A 22,289-nucleotide genomic window follows, 5' to 3' on the forward strand; every position below is an offset into this window, starting at 1 on the left:
AATAATAGTTATTACCACAATATAGAGACAAGGCTACCACCAAATGAGTGTGTCTCGAAACCCCTGAACAAAAGACTTGAACATATGGTCCGATGAAGCAGAACAGTATGAACAACCCAGAAGGTCCATATGAGAGTGCAAATCTTAACCTAAATCTCAAAAGGTTCAGTGGGAGTATGTTCACGTTCATAGAAAATTACAGCAGATAAACTATCTAACCTAGGCCCACTTCAATGAGAACTATTTCGATTTGTTCTCAGCTTTGCTGTCCTGGCGTGTCCTAGGCTTCTTGGTTGGAGTCTTCTCTTGGCCGGAAGTACGTTTGGTCCCAGCCTCGGCTTTCTGATTGTTTTGCTTTTTCTGGTTCTGTTGATCCTTTCCCCCCTTGCCGCCCTTTTGAGCCTTGGAATCTTTTTCGCCGTCAGAATTCGCATCTTGTGCTGAACCGTCTTCCCTGTGATTCTCGCCATCTTCCCCGTCGTTACCATCAGACCTGGATGCTTTCTCATATTGTCCCAAATCATCTTCTTCCCCATCGTCGCCATCGTCCATCTCCTCATCTTCGGATTTGGAGGCTTTCTGGCCTTGTTCCAAGCCATCTTCTTTTTGATCATCGCTATCGTCCTCCGCATTGCCATCATATCTCGACTCTTTCTTGTCTTGTTCCTCCTGTCTATCCTGTTCTTCGCAATCCTCCCCTTCCCCTTCCTTTTCAGTCTCTTCCGTCGCCTTCTTTCTCTTCTTCTGTGCCTTGTCGGTATTGGAAACAAACTGCTTCCCCTCCTTCGACTCTTGTTGCTTCTTCTCGTCCGTCTCCTTCTTCTCCTCATCACTCATTTTCTCCCAGGCCTTCTTCGGCAGATAGCGCTTTTCCGTACCATCGTCTTGCTTCGCATGCCCTGAGCCTTCCTTTGTCTGCCAATCTTCTTTTGTCCATTGATTGAGACTCCGCTGGGACTCGTCCTTTTTGTCTCCTTCTTCCTTGGAGGTATTGTAATCTCCTCCACGCTTTTTGTATTCGGAAGCCATGAATTGTGCCTATATGGTGTTAACTATGGCCAAAGAGCACGGTGGGTTGTAAGCAAGAATGATGAAGGACTACCTTTCTAGCCGACCATTGTCCCGGTGCTCCGCCCTTATCGCCCTGCTTGACTTCTTCCTTGACCTCGTCGCGGAGTTCGGGGTCGGTGTATTTCTCCTGGGCGGGCATTTTGCGATCGAAGATGCGGTAATATGGATAATTGCTTCTTAGAGACCGGAGATCAAAACGAGGGAACGTTAATGCTTTGTCTAACAGAACAATAAAGCTCAATTGACAGTGATGTGCGACAGGAAATTCAAGTCTTCGACATTCATACTACGTTGATCTTGCAGGGTTACATATGAGCTGCCGAGTCACTGACATCATCGGGTTCGGGCGCGTCATGATGACTGCCGACAATCCACCCTCAGTCAAGGTCGCCCAGATCTTGGTTCCAGAGGGCTGGGATGCAGTAGATAGAAAGTCTAGGTCATCTGCATTTGGATGATCATCTTCAAGGAGCTGTCTATTTTCCATCATATGTGGGGCCTGCATAAATCCGACGATACTAATAATTTAGTAATCGACGAATTATGCATTGTACAATTAGATATGTCTTAAAGAATCGAAATGTCATCTTCACTTTTTACCGATTGTCCAAATTATAGATTTCAACCCATGCTCCCATCCTTATTTACCAGATTAGACAAACCTATATACCGAGTCACTAATTCGTGCGGCAATACTCGCTGTTAGAGGTCTTCAGACGATTGTAGATTGTTACCGCATGTCAAAAAGGAAAAAGTGCTAGCGATGGATTGATTACAGAACTCGTCATAGGATCTACTATTATGGTCTGCGGTTATGTCTTGTTCTTCTACTCACTTTGTGGATATTTTTGACGCCTCGCCGCATTCTTGGATATAAGACCTGCACATTGGATGATATATATTGCAAAGCGGCGTGCCCATGCGTGAGACGACAAGTAAGTTGAGTGATCTGAGCAAAGAGCGCTAGTTGCTAGAAGATTACTGTTTCCTAAACCCGGAATGAGCTGCAACAAAGTTCATGTCTACAATGGCTTTTTGAGTGTTAGCCATCTGGAATGGATAGTGCACATGGGGATGGTATAACGGAACCCCCATAAGTCCGTCTTTCTGCCCAACAGCTTCAGCATGGGCACGCTACACAGTAGCGTTTTTCAAACACGAGCAGGAGACCAATAGCTCCCTTGCCCATGGAATAATATTGGCAATCTGGCGGTATTGAGGCTAATAAGGCACGTCTTGGCAGCAAATCGGGAGCTAGTGCAAATGTTTAGTGCATCTTAGCCATTCGGAGCGATTGGCCCACAGATTCAGGGTTTTAACGGTGAGCCATAGATTAGATTGATTTAAATTTATGTGCAGCCTGGGGTGGCTCTAAACGTCTCTAAATGTGTTAGGGCTCGGAATGTAGGATACGGTTTTTTCAGTCCACCAATCATCCACGGTAATTGGGAAGTGGTGCACTTTATTAGACTCCCTTAGATCTTACTAGGCTGGCCCGTGGGGACTCAGATTTACTGTCTAGAATTAGAGACGTTTGTGGGATGTGGTCTTTTCCAAGCTGTCGTTTTACATATGGCTTCCTGATCGGTCAAATGGGATATTCTCCAAGATAAGGCGCCCACTCTGAGAGACAAAGAAAGGAGGTTAATGTCCCAAAAGGTTACTCTCAAACCCAGCAGATTTCAGAGTTATTATGAATTCTTTTCCTGCGCCATCAAGTTCAGTCTAAATTATTATAGGAGTCATGGCTGATATAGGTCCATTATCCCGCTCCTGCAGTGTAGTCCGTGCGGCAGGATGGATTCAGGAAGAGCCTTTGCCACAAGTGAGCAGGTCAGCTTATAAGAGCGGAACCCGCCATCGACAGTTTAAATGTTCTCGTTTGCTTTCTAGACAGTGGCTCCCTACACGCCATCTGTAGGTAAACCTAGTAAGGCGACAAACATAATCATGCGTCTATCAGCTTTATGGACGCTCGTGGCATTCACTGCTGTATCATCAGCAGCGCCCTCCCAAGCTGATCCCTGGGACGCCCTGACAGCAAATTCCTTAGCAAAGCAAGCTCACTACCATAATTCAGACCCCAATGGTGGAAACAACTGTAACCCTCACACAGCGAGTGTCAGACGGGAATGGTATACCTCCTTCACTCAAACTTGTTTGGTTCAGGACAATAGATGAGCTAACTATGAAGAAAGGGGGTCTCTAAGCAAGATAGAACGAAAGAATTACATCGATGCAGCATTGTGTCTGGCATCTAAACCATCCAAGTCTCCTCGTTCGTTTGCTCCTGGTGCACGGAACCGCCACGATGATTTCGTTGCCACACACATTAATCAGACGTGGTACATTCACGGGACAGTATGAGCCTCCTCAGTACAACTGGTATCTTCGATTACTGAGCACCTACTGATAAACCAGGGCAATTTCCTAACCTGGCACCGTTACTTCACCTGGGCTTACGAGCAAGCGCTGCGCAATGAATGCGGTTACAAGGGCTACCAGCCCTATTGGGCGTGGAATAAGTATGCCGACGACCCACTGAGCTCTCCGCTGTTTGATGGCTCTCCGTACAGCATCTCTGGGAATGGAGCATATATCCTCCATAATGATACCGAGATCGCGCCGGGGGTGTTTATACCATCTGGAAGCGGTGGAGGGTGTGTTGAGAAGGGCCCTTTCAAAAAGTGAGTCCTAGATTCTTTTTGTCTCATCCCTTTACATAAGCTTTCTAATGTAGCTAATTGTTTCACCATCAGCTGGGTCGTAAACCTCGGTCCTGTCTGGTCCAGCCTGAAGGTACCCGGAGTTGAGTCACAGAACGGATCCGGACTGAACTACAACCCCCGGTGTCTCCGACGTGACATTAATATCGCAGCTGCAGAGTGGACCAGAACTGAAATTGTAATGGATCTATTCAAAGAAAAGGATATCTGGGGATTCGAGACCCTCCTGCAGGGCATGGTCGCTACGCCCGGTTACCTAGGTGTCCACTCGGGAGGGCACTTCACCGTTGGTGGTGATCCTGGCGGAGTATGACCCCTTCCAAGTCCCATAACATTCCGATTCCTTCTACTAGTCGCTTATAAAGTAATCAGCTAATACTTTTACCACACATAGGACTTCTATACCTCCCCCGGCGACCCAGCATTCTTTCTCCACCACGCCGCTATCGATCGGCTCTTCTGGACTTGGCAGAACCAAGACCCCGTGAAGCGCACGTACCAGGTTAACGGAGCTACTGGATTCTGGACGCCAGATGGAGTGTCTATCAATGCTACATTAGATGATGTGGTGGACATGGGGAGCTTTTTGGCGCCGCCGCAGACCCTAAGGCAGCTTTCGGATACTACGGGGGGCCCGTTTTGCTACGTTTATACCTAGGTTAAGAGCATTTGGAGCCAGCTTGATGTTTTGTAGTTTATCGCAGGCGGGAGCTGGCCTTCAAATCAAACTTTGAATGAGTGAGAAACTGTCTATGTTGTTAGAATATTCTGTTTATTTGGCTTCGACAAATACTTCTCTATTTTCGGCACCTATGAAGCCATGCTTTGCTATCTCACTGGTATATTCATGCCTTATTTTTCTAGCTCCAAATAAAGGGCTCAGACCAATAATATCGACCAAACTACCCTTATTGATCACTTCAGACGTTCAGATAGGCAATTTTGGTCGTTTGATAATTCCAGCTTGTGTCTTTGCTATCACCAGAAGAAAGCTGCTTAAGTATCCTTCTGAATAGATACAGTTGTCTTGGCAACCTATGCAACATCGCTCATATTAGTGGCTTTTCAGTAAGGTAACCGCCGAGAGGTTCTTACCTTATTATTTTCTTCATCATCAGATCCTCCCTGCTGAGACCTGACGTCACCCTCTCCTACCGAACTATCTTCTCTCTGCTTTGAAGAATTGAGTCTTCGTTCTCGGACCGCGAGAAGCTGAATGGCTACGATTAAAATAAGTGCAGCGATAACAAAGGCAAACGTAGCAGGAAAGCCCTTGCCTGAACGGCAGAAGATGGTCAGCGCGGCCTAGAGATACCAGGAGCAATGAGGATGAACTTACGGAATGAAGGTGCTTCAGTCTGCGGGAATATGACAATGGGAAGCCATGCAGCCACCTAAAGGGCGCAATAGACGTTAGTTAGATCTCATCACAGAATAATGTATTGGCGATGGTTTACGTGCCGCATACTGGAATCCATTCATACTGCTGACTACCAGAGCTCGTTCTTCGTTGTCGTCGGCGCATACTTCATTGGCCCATGTATAGCTGTTTGGAATTCACGTTAATTATACACTGTCCGTATAACAATTGGGCAATGGAATTAGCTTACAAGATGGCTGTCATTAGCTGGACCCCATCCGTTAGGAAGGCAAACTCCTTCAATTTGATGCTAGCGGGCCACGCTGCCAGAATGCCGTTTGGAATAAGGCCGTACGTCTTCGGACCCATTAGCGACGTCAAGAATAGTGATAGGATGTCATCAAAAAGTTCTTACCAACGGCAAAATCACCAGCGCAAATCTGTTCCCTGTGAAATCGGCTAGAAATCCCCACTGGATCACTCAGTTAGCGACCGCAATTATATCCAGCAAAGGCCAGTCAAGGGGATATACGTACCAGAACCACACAGAAAGCGGAAATAAGATTTGTGCCGGTAGGAATAATGTTGCGGTCTGACACCGAGAAGTTTTCGGACTTCAGCCAAATGGCAAAGTAACTGCTTGCTGCGCAAGACGAGCCATATAGCACGTAGCCCAGTGTGAAAGCGTACCATCCTACAATTGTGATGTTAGGTCTAGCAATATCTCCCTGAGAGCTTCTGAACCATACGCCATTTCTTCGCCACACGACGAAAGGTAGCCCACGACAACTTGGCTGGAGGCGCCTTTCCCGATCGCTCAACACGGTCAAGACACATTTGAACCTCCTGGCTGGTAAGGAACCACGCCTTGGTGTTGTGAGGAACGTCTGGGAAACAAAAGAGTGCGAGCGCGCCGACGGGGATGGTCATGCACTGCGATCAGGTTAATAGGGGGAGATATAAATCGTGTTAGTGAGGAGGGATACGTACCCCACACACAATGTACAGCCAACGCCATCCTTCAAGACCGTGATTTCCGTTCAAATTCTTATATACGGCAGCTTGCTATAAATTTCCATCTGGTCAGCAAGACATCTTGGACAACCAGGCTAAGCGGGTCTCACCAAATATCCACTGAAAGCGGAACCCAATGGAGCAGTCATGTGGAGAATGGCAATGCGTTTTGCTAGATTCCCGTCAGTTGAATGCTGATGATAATAAGAGGAAGTTCTTACCCAGTTCGGTCTTGGTATACCTATGTCTTATTAGCTTTTGACCTTCATACCCCACCCACCGTAGACCAAGCAGAACTCACCATGATCCCAACACGAAAAGCATGCAAGGGAAAAAAGAACTCTCGAACAAACCGACAAGGAATCGAAAGGCATATAATTCTCCAACATTATGCATACCAGCCTGTGCTATTGTGAAGACGCCCCATCCGATTTCCATTGCCGCAAGCCAGTACCGTGGCCTGACTTTCTGAATGATCAATGTCGAGGGGATTTGCATGATTGCATAGGCGACAGTGTAACACGTTCCCTACTTCTTGTCAGCGAGATTTATCGGATCGCCGGAGAATTAACAATCCCTTACAGCATAAGTGTACTCATTCCCGTACATCCCAAGATCTTCTTGCATTCCACTGAACAAGACATTTAGCTTCATTCTCATTATAACGCCTCAGGCAGTTGACGGTATGTAATTACCTAACGTATGCATTTGACAGATTTGTTTGATCGAGATATTTCAACTAGAAGTGGTCATGCATATCAGTTTCTGTTCGATTTCCTAAGTCGGTCATTCGATGGTTGCGTACGAAAAACCCTAAACATCCTGTCGTGAGAAGCGCAATATCCAACTTTCTCAATAGCCATCGCTCTTCGGGTGATTTGAGATGGGAGTCTGTATCCCATATAAAGGATCGGAACTATGCGACCGGTTAGACTTCCTCTCTGGTACAAGATGAGTAGCAGGACGAGCAGACCGACTGCCATGGGTTTTTCCCCATCTTAAGCGCAACAGGACAGGTAACAAGAAGAAAGCCCAATTAAACGGAACACAAGACACAGTAAATAGAAGTTCAAGAAACACTTTTCATTTAGACCCCCTAAAAAGAAAGATATTGTTCTTCCATCCCAAAATAAATATCATCAACCCCAACTATCTCCCAGTATCACGCGTGAGTGGTGTCATATCACGAAACACCGCATCTCCAACAAACCCCACATGAGATAGTGTCCATTGATATTTGCCGACAGGCCTGTTTAGCTTGAAACGGACCTATCTCCGAGCCTTAGATTAGTTGCACCAATAATCGTCAGCCGTGAGGCATGCCAGAGAGCAAAGTTGGCGCGCTAAAGGCATCTGGGCAATGCTTCATGCGGGAAAGCCCTAGAGCCTAGATTGCCATTGCGCTAAGGCCAAGACGAATATCTGCGAGAGGGTGGTCTTATCTACTGAAAGAGTCGATCACGTCAACCCCGCTAGCCGAATTCTCTCGACATGGAATTGTGGCATTGATCACATAAATACTTACTTGATGATATGTTTCTGAGCCACGCTTTCTAAATAAAGCCTTCTATGCCTGATTCGTTTGTCTTTCTATACTTTCCCGCGTCCGAAAGAAAAAACAAAGAATCAAGGCAAGAAAGAAGGAAAGAAAAAAGGAAAGAAAGAAGGAAAGAAAAGCTTACACACAGGGAATGTCATCAGAAGCTAAGATAACACAGTTACTTGGTTCGGCCCAAGGCTTTCCTCGGAAGCCTCTATAGCGAAGCTCCTGTGGACTTCCGGGTCCAGCAGACATGACACCCATTTCCTCCAAAGCATCATACATCTGAGTAGCAAGTGGATCCTCGATTTCATTGTCAGCAAAAGCATTAGCTATTCGTTTGTTCGCGATCCTCAGTCATTATTCCGGACCTGTTTCGCACTTGGGCGCGTGACTGATTTGTCTCTCTTGTTGTCAAGCCATCCATAAAATAATGTGGAAGTGGGAAGGTTACCTTGTTAGCTCGCACAGAGACTCAAAGCCAAAAGTAAATATGAAGTCTTCGTCCTGCGCCCGGTCTTGAGTCCTGGTTTACGCACATCATAGATGAAGGTCAAGAGTGATTGACGACTCGCCGATGCCGACCAAGGTCGCACAGGTTTGGCGGTACACCTTTTCGAAATGCTGCCCCCAGCCTACTATGGTTCTCCTTCGAAAGTTACACGTAATATACTTCTTACTCCTTTCGAGAGATCGTCACAGTAATGATCGTACCTTTCGTGGTCGGGTGGTGAGGAGCGTAGGTTTACTTCAGGCTCAAAGCAGGACTGAAACTCACACCCTCTTTCTGGGGTGCGTTGGCTATATTCGTAGCTCCGAGTTATCTGACAACCAATCATAGCATACTCCATCGTTAGATCATGTACAAATCTTATCCTGGCAGCGGTTCCGCTCGAAAAAAAAAGTGTACCATGAAAATGCCTTGAAATACTTCTGATTCATCACCTGATTATTCTATTGCATCGTGATAACCCTACCACCCATCTTTCCACTCAGAGCGATATTGTACGTATTTGTGGTCGAGATGGCCCGACACCAGATTCCCCAGGCGATTGCTTACAGCTTTCGAAGTGGCATTTCCCACAAAAGCGCCAAAGCCATCAACTGAGCAGCAGAGAATCCTAGAACCATGAGCAGCTGCCGCTTATACCCATCTGCCAGACTGGCAACAATGACTGTTTGCTCGGGAGCGGGGAGTGTCTGAATGATAGATATATCCTGATTTATGCGCTCCATTGTTTCTGATGGTAGATCGTCGCGCAGTCGATTTAGCGTGTCGCTTAGAATATTCGTGCAGATGGAGACACCCAGGGCACCACCTAAGATTCGTAGCTGTGTGACCGTGCCCATAGCGATGGCTTTAGAAACCGAAAGAGAAAAGACTGTGTCAGTTTATATGTTGACTAGTGATGGTGCTTATGTATACAACTCACATAAGTCCTTTCCCGCAACGAGCGACGGAATAACCGACATCACGGCATTCAAACTTGCCCCAATTCCCAGTCCAGATAGTATCTGATAGCCATATAACCTTGCTGGCAAGGGCGTGGCCATGGCTGGATCAACTGAATATAGAAGCCCCAGGCCTAATTTTTGCAGAATAGCAGATGATACAAAGATCAGAAAAGGCGGCACGCGAGCACCGGTCGTCAAACCACCGGCTAAGCCCGCACCAAGGCCCAGCGTCGCCGTAAATGGTAGGATGCGAACCCCTGCGTCGAACCCTGACATGTTGTTCAAATTCTGGAACCTTTCGGGTAATGCTACTACGAGCGTTGTGTATGGCACACCTGACAAGAGAGCGGATCTACTCTGCGGGTAAGTCTGGTTGAATCGAGAAGGGGAGGACAGAAGGAGGTCTTACAGACACGTTCCCATAAAAACTCGATTCTTGGTAAATTGCCACGGAAATACGGGCTCTCTGCTTAATCGGGACTTATACAAGTACCACTCCCAAACGAGGAAGGCACCGAAGAGCGCAGCCGACAGAGTAACAAAGACGACCACAATAGCCGAATCCAAGGAAAAAGCAATTCCCGCTTCCTCAATCGCCACAATAAGAAGTACAGAGGTGGCCAGAAGTATAGAGAATCCGGGGTAGTCAATTTTCCCCTGATAATTTGTGACGCTCGGGGACACCCATAGCGCCGCGGGATTCGACACATCGGGAAATGCAGCGGGCATGGTGACATAAATGAGTAGAAGACCCTTGGCGCCAAGTGGCAGGTTGATGTAGAAAATCCATCTCCAGGTCGTGTTGTCTGAGATTGCGCCTCCAAGCAAAGGCCCAAGCAAGTAGCTGAGCGCAATTGTCAATGATATGGCAACATTGTATGGTCCGTATCTGTCTTGAGGGACCATTTCTGCCGCGATTATGGGCACCATACTGAAAATTCCAGCACCACCTATACCCTGGAAGGCTCGAAAGACAATTCTGAGTCCTGGTTAGCTACGGAACTAAGTGATGCTTTGTTTGGCAGCGACGTACAGCTCAAGGCTATTACTAGCCCCGCCACAAGCCCCGGAGAACGCCAGGAAGAGAAGAACAGCAATGACAAGCATGAGCTTTCGACCGAGGAAGTCGCTCGCTTTTGCCCAAATGATCATGAAGCCTGCCAACTGTTAGCTGCTAGCAGATATCTAGTATAATTTCGGTGGGAGTACTGAAATAGCATGTTAAGTAGCTCGACACTACCCAACTACTCTCGTTGGAGGCCTGTAGGTCCCTTGCCATAGTTGGAAGAGCGGTCGTGACGATTATAGCGTCGAGCGCGGAGAGAAAGCAACAAATGCAAAGCCTGCAAAAGAATAAGCCAGTGAAAGAATATTTACTATCTTTCAATACTTACGTACCCGATTGTGAGTAGCTTCAATCGCCAACCAGACAAAGTAGGCTCGTCATGATGTGCACTAACAACCAGACCTTCTGCAGACTGTAGCTCTAAGTTCGTGTTCTCAATCGGAGGGTCTGTGACCTGCTTTGACAAAGCCATCGTGCCTGAGCTAGGAGATACTGTTCAGCAAGCACATCAAAATCTCTGATCGGACGCCGCGGCACATAGTCTTTATTTAGGAACCGCCACAAATGCAATTTTTGAAAGTTACTAGTCATTTTGCTTTCTGTTCTTTCAACCTTACGAAAAGACTTTTTTCTTTTTATTTTGTGCGAAAGTTTCAGCTCAGTTTGTATCTTGCAGTCACCCATACTGCGGCTCTTGTTGCATGGTTCGGGCTGACATACAGAACGAGACTTAAGGCCTTGGTATTTGCTACACACAGAAGCACAATGCGCCTCAGGGAATGTTTGAAGGCTCTGCGAGTGGTCATGATGAGACAGGTGAGATAACGGAAGGGGCATTCCTGTAGGCCCGAGATTACCCAAGCCGTTTCAGCTAACCGGCATACGTCTTGCAGCTGGAAAACGCATTTCAATGCCCGCGGCTCGCGCTGATAACTCCATGCTCGGACGAATAAATAGCGCGAGGCTGCTTCGCCCCTACAGCGGTGGCACTGCATAAATAGTTCGTGTTTATTGTGGTTCTCCATAAACTTTTTCATTGGACTCATAGAAGTTGGCAAACAGTCTGTAAGAAACATTACGGTGAAACCACAATACGTAGTCAAGGAGGTTGACGCTATATTAGGGGCCAGCTGGTGTTTTTCTAAACTACACTAGCATGGATGGGAATGGTAGGACTAGATAGTAGGGGCAAGCATAGCAGTTGTTGGAAAAGCCACCGGAGCAATCTCACCTGTTCCTTGTTTCTATATACATAACTCCTAGGTATTAGTCGTTTGCTTCCTACATGTCAGACATGCACAAACCCGGCTTAGCGACCTGTCCCGGCTATTATCAGCCTCGATCCCGAGTGTACAAAGCGTTTCCAATGTAACATAGGGCAGGCCTGTCACGCGCCCACCTCCGAGGGTTGTGACACATCCATCGTTGGACTCCATACGAGTCATTGAGCCCCACACGGTTGCTCATGTGTAACTCCAACACGACCATTTGCTACATGATAGGCTTTCCTGGATTACCTCCGGTGTAAAATCAGTGATAGGAAGAAAAATGCAGGTATGAACATTCGGGTTCAGCTTAGAGGCCAGTAGCGGGGAATGTCCTGGGAATCGAGCCGCCCGACGTCCAAGTATAGTGAGATACTGTTACGAACTGGGAGCATGTGAATAGCTATTTAGTTTCGATGACACGCTGTAAGAAGGTACTTGGAAGAGCCAATTAACAGTTCAGAACCTTGACGGATATCCCCCTAGAGTCTTTCGCGGTGGCGCCTAGTAAAAAGTCACGGCTGAGATCAATATCCCTCTCGCGAATTACAGAGGAAACGTCAAAGTTAAAGTGCCGAAAGACTGCCCCGAGAATAAGGAAAAGCTCAGCTCGAGCAAGGTTAGACCCTAGACACATCCTCGGTCCTCGATTGAAAGGGATGAGGTATTTCTCCAAGCGCTTCCCCTCATCCATCCATCGCTCAGGGCGGAATTCTAGCGGCGATGGGAAGATCGCTTTATCCGTCATTAAGAGCGGTAATGTCAAGGAAACAGTAGACCCAGCGGGGATCTTATAACCGTTATATATGAACGTCCGATCGGGGAATTGGCGCGAGATTCGATGGGTAACAGGACAGCAAAGACGTAGCCCTTCGTTAACTACCGCGGAGAGGTAAGGAAGGTGCTCGAGTGTTAGAAGATTAAGTGCTTCTGTAGGATCAAGTATTGCTGCGCTGAGCTCGTCGTAAAGTCTCATCCGGATTGGCTCATTGGCAGCTACATGGTAGACTGTGCATCGCAAGACCGTGGCCCTGGTTCATCCATCAGCATTGCTCACGCGCAAGGACTGGGGTGAGGGTTGGTCATACACGGTACCTGAACCGGCGTTTATGAGGGTGAAGGCTTCATCACGCATTCGATCTCGTCTTAGCTCTTCTGCGGGGAGCTTGCTATTGAAAAGCTCGTGGAAAACGGTGCGATGGTCGGCTTGCTCGTACGCCTTGTCTCGTCCAGAACGAATAGCCTCCACCTGCCGCGATAATTTCTAGTCTCCTGGTTTAGCTTTCATTAGACACGAGTATCTTTGGTATATGTGCTTACAAGCCGGGAGTCTAGTGTATCGGCCATCTTTGGGGCGAGTATTCTTTTTATGCGGTCCTGGTGTGAATGAGTAGGGTCTCAGGTTGGGAGAGAACAAAAAGGTTGCAGCCTTACTGGCAGGGAGTAAATGAGACGTATGAGCCATGGGATATGAATGTTCTAACTCGCCATTAGTCCATTTTCACGTGGGTTGTTGGTTGAGTCGATTTGGTTCCAATCGCACCAGAAAGCTCATCCTCAGAAAGTTATCGATATTCTCAAACCCTACTTCCCCGAAATCAGACTTAAGAATGTAGACAGGGTCCCTAGCAAAGCAATAATCGTTGATAATGTCCAGGCTGACTGCCGCGAACATATACTTTAGATTGACCGTCAAGCCGTGGTCACCAGCCATGCGCAGCCGATCACAGAGGGCTGTTATGGGGCGCTGCATTACCGGTAGTAGGTTCTGGGCGGACCTTCTTGAGAAGAAGGGTGTAACAGCGCTGCGTCGGAGGCGGTGCAGCTCATGCGACGCGGTAGCTATTGTCTGAAAGATATTAGTCCTCATTCCTTCCGGATGTCCATTTTCTAGAGCGCGGTTCTCACCCCTGAATATGGACCGAATGCCCCCGCAACATTTGGGGGTTTCACGTTGCGGCCGTTTTTCTGGTTGTATATCTCATCAAAATAGTCAGGGTCGTTGATGTGAACTTCGTTTGGATTGATACGAATAATTGGGCCTTTGATTGCGTCAGTGCGGTTTAGAGTAAGGGAAGATAGTAGAGTTACCGTATTTCCGATGCAGCGCCGCGAGCCGGTTTGTAAACTGACCCTCAAGGAAGAGATCATAGTACCATTCGAACAGGTAGGTGATTCGGGCCAATGGGGGCCCGGGGATAGCAGCGAGAGGATGCAAATAGAGTCTATAGGCAATGAGGCAAGACGTATAAACCAGTCCCCAACTCAGCGCATAAGGGCCAAGGATGCGAAGGGCTTCCAACATCGTGGCAGGTCAGTGAATATGGGTGTTTGACAAGAAAGAATAACTTGGGTAGGTGCGATTCAATGAGTGCTTTTTTGAACCACCTTTCAGCCTGGGTAGGAAAGAATGCAAGCAGGGGAGGAAGGGTGGGGTTACAAGATATTCCAGTTGGGCAACAGGCGAGGTCTACGTGGAGGGGTGTGTTAAACCAATGTCCATGTACTCCAGCGTATATCTGCAGCGTCACCACCACTCAGAACCTGGGGGGGGCCAAATGTGTGATGATTGATTGCGGACACAGCCTTGCGAAAGGGCCGCGAGGCTCTCAGGTGGGCGCATCGTGATACTCAAGGTGGCAAAAACAGAAGTAACTGCGGTCAATAACCCTGGGATTGGGAAGGTTTCTGGTCCCAGAGCTAATCAAAGATCGTTGCACAGGACTAGGCACTCTACCAATTGAGATCATAATTAAACATTGGGTCTAATTATCATTCCTTGCCCTTGTATTGTAGGGCTTACTCGCACGCATGTATGAGGGTTCAAAGAAGTGTGTGTCCACTTTGAAACGACAAAGGGACCTAGAAATCCCCTCATTCATTGATTAACCAATGACTACCACTGATCAAGAAAGCGTCATCGGGAGGAGGAATGGGGGGTGGCGAGGATAGGTAAAACTCTTTGTCGAGCCCCTGGCTCGCTCAGGGGTTTGAACGACCATCCACACCCCTGACCAAACAAGCCACCAAGGCGCCCCTAAGACATATGTGGAGTAGTGGTCTAGCATCCGTCATTCCCCCGTGGTTTAGCACTGTTAGCCCTTGATCCCTGAAGCCTAGTCACGGCGACATGGTGCTACCTTTCTTCCTCTCTGTCTGGTCATAGTAGTCCTTGCTGCCTCGCATCAGGCCCGGGCGAGACTAAAATCAAGTTCTATATGCAATGGAGTGTTTGTAATGGTGGGGTCTTTATGGGCCGTGCTTGCCATAGTTCGAGGAGTATATATGCTCGATCAACCGAATTAGTCTTTTGCCAAAAGCTAGCGTCTTTATCTTAACTTTATTTCCAATGGTATCCAATCCGCGTTCCTACACTATGGGTCTCAATCAGATCGGATACACCACGGTGGTGGTGACCGTCCTATTCCTAGTCCTTTCGCTGATTGCCGTTGGACTGCGCTTCAAAGCCCGACAAATTAAACATGCTTCGCTCGGCCTAGACGACTGGTTTGCTCTGGCAAGCACGGGGTCGTTCTTTGCCTTTTGTGCAAATATCATGGTGTGTGTCTATACCCGCGGGAGCGGACAAATCTATGAAGATATGTGGAAGGGGTAAGGCTTGGCAAGCAGAATGACTAAGGATCTGAATGGATTGGACCACTAAAACGATCGAATGAAGCAATTGAATTGACTATATCAAAACGAATGAATTGAAGGTTATCCTCTACATGATCAAGAAGCCGATATTTATGCAGTCTCAGGGGCTTCAGGATCAATCATAAAATGAGCTGAATTGCATGATCATACGATTCATATTAATCGTGTTGCATGATCAGTTTGGTCAAGCAAGACGATGATCTCTTGCTTAGTCAACTCCGTACTCCAACAAGATACCTATGGCAGTTTGGAGGGCTTGGCAGGGATGACTAAAGCACTGAATTACGTGATCTCCACGGATTCGATTGAAGGTCTTGATTTTCTAACTATGCGATACAGCTCGTATTTATGCAATCCCTAGAGCTTCAAAATGATGATCAATCAACTCAACAGGAAGAAGCAATTATGTTGAATAATTGACTGGTCGATTATTTCGGCTGAGCAAGGCGATGAAATGCCGGCTTAGTCAACTCCCGCGGCCACAATACCGTACTTGATCACCTGACGCACGCCCCCACCTGACGCACGAATTTTACCTCAGCACCTATATAGAAATGAAGCTCTACAACCACACACATTCAGTATTATACAGAGATTTTTAGAAGGATGAATCAATGCATTATACTGAAACTATTTACAACATTTTTTACTGCCGAAAGCGCTCAGGCAGGCGGATCTGCCTACCGCGGCGATTAAGCGTTGGGGGGACCTCATCAACAATCTCAGATTCTGCAGCAGCTCTACCACTCGATTTCTTTGCCTTTGGAGTTACAAAGACTTTATTCTCGCCTGTCTGAGCAACATTGAAGTCATTTTAAAACTGTATATCAGCTTGCTTAGCGAGCTGATCATCCCGCTTTTTCTACTTTCTTGTCTCTGCCTCACGAACCCACGTTTCTCGATTTGAAGCACGGATTCGTTTACACTCTTCAATTAAAAACCTTTGATCTTGCTTCTCTTGCTGCTTACAAAACCTTTTCTCTTCTTTTGAAGCCTTAACGAGCTGTACAGCCTCATCTCTTTCTGTTTAAAGATCACGAGCTTGCTGAATCTTCTTAAAAGAGTAAAACACCGCGTAGCCGTCCTCAGGGGCCCGTAATTCAGATAAAAGAGATTTGCCTCGCTGACACTTCTTTTTCTCTTGAAAAAGGGCCTCTTCAAGGCCCTAGCAACGTAATTTTAAGATAACATTCTCTGTAAAAAAATGATGCATCGTCAAACTCAACTTTTTTGCCTTTTGATCATATAAGTCAACAACTGCATGCTTAAGAAGTCTCTCAATCTTCCTCCAATCCTCTGCACCAAGCACTGAACGAGATGACTCACTAAAAGATAACCGATTATCGTCATTCCGATTAAATCGCGATAGGACGATATCAGGATTCAACGGCCAAACGCCTACCGATTTCCACGAAGAAGCGATATTCTCACTAGATAAAGCGCTCTCCCATGACGGCCAAAAAAGACAAAAGAAATCTCTTTTCGTAATATGACAAAGACCTTGAAATTCATGAAGAAATCGTTCCAATCTCTCACTATACGCTGTAGAAAGAGGCCCGAAGATTCCAACGTCAAATGGCTGGAACGAATGCGTAGAATGAGACGGATAAGTCATTAGGAGAATCTTATTTGCCTCGCAGTATTCGAAAAACTTCATATTAACATGAGATCCGTGACTGTCAAGAATAAGAAGCCTCCAACACCGCCTCGCTTTCGCTTTTGTCTCTCGATCGAATACATCTCATAGCCATGCGTATTCTAACTCGTCATTCGTCCATCCTGAAAGTGAGAATGTAAAGAAGCAAGAATGAAAAGAAGGATCGAAATCCTGCAGCCAGGAATCTTGAAGCTTTGAAAAGGCTGCTTGATATATAAGACCTGGAGATAGCGAGATCCCATCCGCGCAAATACAGGCGAACGTTGTAATCCATTCTCGATTTCCATTCTGAAGCCGTTGTTTCATTCCATTCTTCTCGTATAATGATTTAAAGAAGATTCTCTTCGCTTTACTAAACATTCCGATCAAAAAACCTTTCTCGTCCATATTATAGATATCTCCCTGCTGTATATCGTATTCCGAAATCTTGCGAGTCAAATGTTCAAAATATAATGCATAATTCAACACAAAATCAGCCTTTTTTCGAGAGGAGTCGATCCCAATTGTATAGCGAAAAATAAGATCATCACTATATCGTTTTATAAAACGGCTCAGCCACTGTTTTCCGAGACGATTACCAGAGATCTCGTGAGCTAGATTTCGCAGCATTTCAAATGATATATAAAGACCTTTCTCGCTCAATCGATTGATATTAGAAATAAACACTTTCGCTTGTCGATCATTAAGCAATCGTTGGTCCTGATATTGCTCATCTTTGGAATGCTGAACGCCGCGGAATCTTCTTGATAACGTTGACCTATAAATTCCATACTTTTTCGCAATAAAAATAAGAGTAGGTCTATCTTCAAGCTTCAGGGAATTTAATTCTGCAATCGCCTCGTCAATAGGAGCCATATTGATGATGATATTGAGGTTTAAAGATATTCAAAATATCGGTGTAGAATCGATTTTCGTGCGTCAGGTGGGGGCGTGCGTCAGGTGATCAAGTACGGTACTGCAGAGTCCCAGCGACAGACGGTCATGTATTTGAAATCATTATACGCCATCCCGCCCCTCTATGCCATGAATGTCACCCTCATTAAACTCTCGATACTATCTCTTTACCGCCCCATATTCTCTAACCACAAATCTCGCCGTACCAACAACCTTCTTATTGCGCTCTGCCTAGTTTGGTGCTTCATAGGAGTGATAAGCGACCTGCTCTATTGCAGACCTATGCGCCAGTAATGGGATCCAAACGCGGGCGGTCATTGCTTTGACTTTGGGTTGTACTTCCTCATCATGACACTTGCAGACCTGGTGATCGACGTGAACATTCTTTCTCTCCCAATACCCCCGATCATAAGCCTTCATCTGTCATTAGGAAAGCGAATCGCCGTTGCGGGAATTTTCCTGCTGGGTGCCTTGTTAGTGACCTCGCATGTCTTTTTTGTCGCCCAAGATTAACCCGCTATAGCGTTCTTGTCACCGGAGCCGTGCGAATTTCCTATGTTTACAGACCAGGCGAGAGACACTGTAGGTGAAAGTATATTTCCCAGAGATCACGGATTAGACTGATATAGTCAGTGGCCCACGCAGAAGCCGCTCTTTGGTCCGTAATCAACCTCGGCGTTGCAATTATATGCGCCTGCTTGCCGACATACCCATCGTTACTATCCCTATTCCGCAGCAAGGGCCGGGGTAGTTCGATACCCAATGCACACATTTACCGGGGCCTCAGCAGCTTCAGCGCCAATCAAATCCATAACCATAGTAAACGAGGGGGTTATTTTTGTGGAGTGGAGGAAGGCCCCAGCGACGCCATTTCCTTGGTTCAAGCTAGGGTTTCACGAGGGGAAAGTGAACAGGGGATGTCGGGGATCTATGTGCGGCGTGACATTCAGGTGACAGAGAACACTTAGTCTAGTTACATCTCAAATTATCTACATATCTCTTAACGTACGCGAGGGCCTCTGTACAGTGCGACCTCATTGACTTGTTTGGGGTAATGCATCCAACCGGCCTCAACAATCTGCAACCAGCCAGTTGAAAAATTGTCATTTTGGGCTTTATAAGCTAACAGTTATCTTATTGGGTTACGGCAAGGCTTGGTACACACGCACCTCGCATTTCGCCCTGGCTACCAGCCTCAATACAGGAGTAAACTCAACGGAACGTCAGCCGGGCTCACACAAGTGCTGTTCCTGCGTCACCTGGCCTGTGACCATTTGTGGAGTGGCAATTCTTTATCATAGGGCAAGTTAAGGATTTGCGACGGTAGCGTGCATTCCCGTGCGGCCACTTTGGGTTGGACCTACCGGTACTCGGTGTACGCTATATCCAGTTAGGTAGAGAATTTAGAGGAAAGTAAAACGTACAAAAGAGCAGCTGCGGAGCAGCGCCGCGCCAGCGTCAGCTGCCAAGCATGTATACGCCACCTAACAAAGGCGAAAGTCAAGATCCCTGCACGACCACATACATACGATATACGGAGTACACTATTATGACGTGTCATTTATATTTCCCTCCCAAAATCAGGCAGCACTCTTTTACGAGTCATGAGACGATGGTCATGAAAATGAGCAGTGAAAGGAAACGTGCCTAGCTTCCAAATAGAACCGGCCCGGGGGTGAGATTTATGTAGTTTGGGTAGTGAGATGCTCGGCGGAGTATGCACAACTGATTGACTATGTCTCTCATTTACCTTCCAACGATAGCTAGACCGAAAGCCTCTGAATCATTTGTGGCAGATCACGCCGGAAAGAGTGCCGTAGAAAGCTCAACAGTTACTCTTAAGCTCGAGGACCAGCTAGAAACTACCTCTGATACTGGTTAAATTTCACTTTCGCTAGTTACCTTGTCAGAGCTCTCTAGGCTGCCTGCACCCCCACCATTATCCTTTGCTAAGTTTTCCGAACTGTCGAACATTCCCCACATCTGAGTCTGCGAACATCTAGTAGTTGATCATGGATTTCGAAGACAAAAACCAACTCGTGGAGGCAGCACAAAGGATTAGAGAACAATATCTCGAATTTGCTGCAAACACCCCAGTCTCCGTTTCCCAAGCTGCCACGCTCAGAGATGATCCGGTGAAAGGCCTAATCTGGGTTGCCAAGTTCGCACTTCCAAAGTCAACATATGATACATCCCGCCAGCTACTGTTAGCGCTGATTGATGACCTGAATGAAAAAGGTGTCAGATATGACCGCCCAAACAACCAGCAGCTTGACTTTGAATGGGTCGGATTCCGCCGTAACGTCGAGGCAAACACACCGGAGCCCTTCCTGCCTGAAAGCGTTAAATTCCAGAAGCTGGATGCGGAAACCAAAAGCTCATTGGTGATTCTTTACGTCTACGGAGGTGCTTTCGTGCTGAATACCCCATCCTGCTATCGAAGGCTTGCAGGCAAACTTGCCAAAAAAACCGGGGCCAAGGTTCTGATGGTACATCAGCGACTTGCGCCGCAGAATCCGTTTCCAGCGGCGTTGCTTGATGTATTCCAGGCTTACTTGACCTTACTCGCGCCACCTGCCGGGTGCCCCCACAACACCATTCCGCCGTCATCCATCGTGATTGCAGCTGATAGCTCCGGTACCAGCCTTGCCCTAGGCCTGCTGCAAATTCTTCTGTGGCTTAAGCGCATGAACAAATCGATCCTCTTCCATGGAAAGACTATTGAATCTGCCATTCCGGCCGGAATGACCTTACTTAGTCCAATCACGGACATCACTTGCAGCATCCCGTCCTACGAGCGAAACATGACGACAGATATCTTCCCCGTTCCAATTGAAGATCGCCCCTATCTTCGCTCTAGCTTTCCTACATGCCAACTGTGGCCTACCAGCCCACCACGTGCTGATGTGTACTGTGATGCAGCCATGTTGGCTCACCCGCTGGTTAGCCCCGCAGCCTGTGAGGACTAGTCAGGTTCATGTCCGATCTGGATGGCCGGAGGCCAAGAGCAACAGGTTGATGGTGCACGGCTGATGGCGCAGGTAGCTCATCATCAAGGGGTGTCCGTCACACTCCAGGAGTATGAGAACATGCTGCACACGTTTTTCTTCTTCTTCCGAGACGCGCCGCAGACTAACAAGATCCTCACTGACTGTGCCAACGCTATTATCTTGTTTTCTCAGGGAGGAGCGCCCTCCTCGAGTGCTATCCTTATCCGAGCAAAAGGGTTGGTTGAGCAGGCCAGGGATGTAGAGAGTTTGGTGCCTTTTACTTTTGCCGAGTTAAGGGAGCTTATGTGGATGAAAACACTTCGCTTAAAGGTTCCCTCCTGGCATAAGGCATGCAATTCGAACCTCTAACGTGCCACGAGAGGAAAAGGCAATTTTGGGGGCACATTGTTGAGAGAGAGGGTCTGATGTATGTATCTACGCCGTCTCACCGGCGGATCTGTATAGCTGGTGACTAGGTATTGGCCAATATCCCTTCATTATATCACGGTTTCTAGCCTTCCAGCGTAAATAAATGGCCAGTATCCCTGTTACAGCGTCTACGCGGCGATATCGCATCGTTGGTTGCGCAGGGCAGCATCAAACAGCCCCATCCCGTTCACGTATACGGCAGTAATGAGATTGAGCAGGCGTTTCGGTACTTGCAAAGCGGGCAGAACACTGGAAGGACTGTGGTTGAATTCAGGCGAGATGATCGTGTCAAGGTGAGATATTCAAACTCCGTTCTCTGCGCCCTGACTATTGAGCTATGTCGATGCTAATCACATCATGATGCAGACGCGGCTCAAGGTGCAGCACCCTTGGACTTTCGATGCCAACGCTACATATGTCGTCGCTGGAGGACTGGGAGGCATCGGGCGTGCCACCGCCTGCTGGATGGCTGACAGGGGCGCCCGAAATCTCCTGCTGCTTTCGAGATCCGGCGTGGCCACGACAGAAGCGAGACAAGTTGTTGATGATCTAAAACAACAAGGGGTCCACGTCGAGGTGCAATCGTGCGATATCGCCAATTGTGGACGTCTCCAAGGAATGATGGAGACGGTGAGGGAGAAAATGCCCCCCGTAAAAGGTTGCATTCAATCAGCCATGGTTCTCCGAGTAAGCCTTCGTTTTCCCATTTGCTTCTAGGCAGTAGACTGGAACTGACGCATTTCCCTCAGCCCAAGGTCTTCGAGAACATGACATACCAAGAATGGCGAGAAGCTGTCGACTGCAAGGTCGCCGGGACGTGGAATCTCCATCGACTACTCCCCAAGGGCTTGGACTTCTTCATCATGTACTCCTCTATTTCCGGTGGTTTAGGAGGCACCGCAGCTGCCAACTATTCTGCCGCCTGTGCATTTCAGGACGCATTCGCGTATTACCGGAACACGCTGGGCGAGCGTGCGACGACGCTAAACCTCGGCGTGATGTTGGATGACGGCGTGTTGCGCGACAACGACACAGTCCGTGGTGTATTGATGGGAACGGGCTATCTCATCGGGATCACGCGAAAGAACATGTTTGCGCTTCTTGAGCACCACTGTGATCCTTCTTTGGAGGTTCCAGCGACGCCCTAAAGGCTCAGGTTCTAGTT

General features: G+C 47.5%; 7 protein-coding genes across 7 annotated transcripts; 3 read left to right on the top strand and 4 right to left on the bottom strand.

The window, feature by feature from the left end:
• Positions 1-240: 240 nt before the first annotated feature.
• On the bottom strand, positions 241-1,254 carry LDX57_010814 (uncharacterized protein; the record flags this gene model as incomplete). The annotated part of the gene is made up of 2 exons (XM_046092561.1): positions 1,103-1,254; positions 241-1,038 (listed from the first exon to the last, which is right to left on the bottom strand). The coding sequence occupies exons 1-2, from the start codon at positions 1,208-1,210 to the stop codon at positions 241-243; spliced, it is 906 nt and encodes a 301-aa protein (XP_045948539.1). The 5' UTR covers positions 1,211-1,254.
• Positions 1,255-3,021: 1,767 nt separating this feature from the next.
• Positions 3,022-4,455, top strand: LDX57_010815 (tyrosinase family protein; the record flags this gene model as incomplete). The annotated part of the gene is made up of 5 exons (XM_046092562.1): positions 3,022-3,206; positions 3,270-3,432; positions 3,493-3,758; positions 3,831-4,104; positions 4,192-4,455. The coding sequence occupies 5 exons, from the start codon at positions 3,022-3,024 to the stop codon at positions 4,453-4,455; spliced, it is 1,152 nt and encodes a 383-aa protein (XP_045948540.1).
• Positions 4,456-8,767: 4,312 nt separating this feature from the next.
• LDX57_010816 (uncharacterized protein) lies at positions 8,768-9,061 on the bottom strand (the record flags this gene model as incomplete). The annotated part of the gene is made up of 1 exon (XM_046092563.1): positions 8,768-9,061. One exon carries the CDS (start codon positions 9,059-9,061, stop codon positions 8,768-8,770), a length of 294 nt encoding a protein of 97 aa, XP_045948541.1.
• A 510-nt stretch (positions 9,062-9,571) lies between these two features.
• Positions 9,572-10,318, bottom strand: LDX57_010817 (uncharacterized protein; the record flags this gene model as incomplete). The annotated part of the gene is made up of 2 exons (XM_046092564.1): positions 9,572-10,145; positions 10,200-10,318. The coding sequence occupies 2 exons, from the start codon at positions 10,316-10,318 to the stop codon at positions 9,572-9,574; spliced, it is 693 nt and encodes a 230-aa protein (XP_045948542.1).
• A 1,630-nt stretch (positions 10,319-11,948) lies between these two features.
• LDX57_010818 (uncharacterized protein) lies at positions 11,949-12,844 on the bottom strand (the record flags this gene model as incomplete). Its single annotated transcript, XM_046092565.1, has 3 exons — positions 11,949-12,528; positions 12,586-12,761; positions 12,818-12,844. The coding sequence occupies 3 exons, from the start codon at positions 12,842-12,844 to the stop codon at positions 11,949-11,951; spliced, it is 783 nt and encodes a 260-aa protein (XP_045948543.1).
• Positions 12,845-19,717: 6,873 nt separating this feature from the next.
• Positions 19,718-20,674, top strand: LDX57_010819 (uncharacterized protein; the record flags this gene model as incomplete). The annotated part of the gene is made up of 1 exon (XM_046092566.1): positions 19,718-20,674. The coding sequence occupies one exon, from the start codon at positions 19,718-19,720 to the stop codon at positions 20,672-20,674; it is 957 nt and encodes a 318-aa protein (XP_045948544.1).
• An 807-nt stretch (positions 20,675-21,481) lies between these two features.
• LDX57_010820 (beta-ketoacyl reductase) lies at positions 21,482-22,272 on the top strand (the record flags this gene model as incomplete). Its single annotated transcript, XM_046092567.1, has 2 exons — positions 21,482-21,811; positions 21,874-22,272. 2 exons carry the CDS (start codon positions 21,482-21,484, stop codon positions 22,270-22,272), a joined length of 729 nt encoding a protein of 242 aa, XP_045948545.1.
• Between the last annotated feature and the right edge of the window lie 17 nt (positions 22,273-22,289).

The sequence above is a fragment of the Aspergillus melleus genome (genome assembly GCF_016097325.1).
Source record: "Aspergillus melleus strain CBS 546.65 chromosome Unknown contig6, whole genome shotgun sequence".
NCBI lineage: Eukaryota > Fungi > Ascomycota > Eurotiomycetes > Eurotiales > Aspergillaceae > Aspergillus > Aspergillus melleus.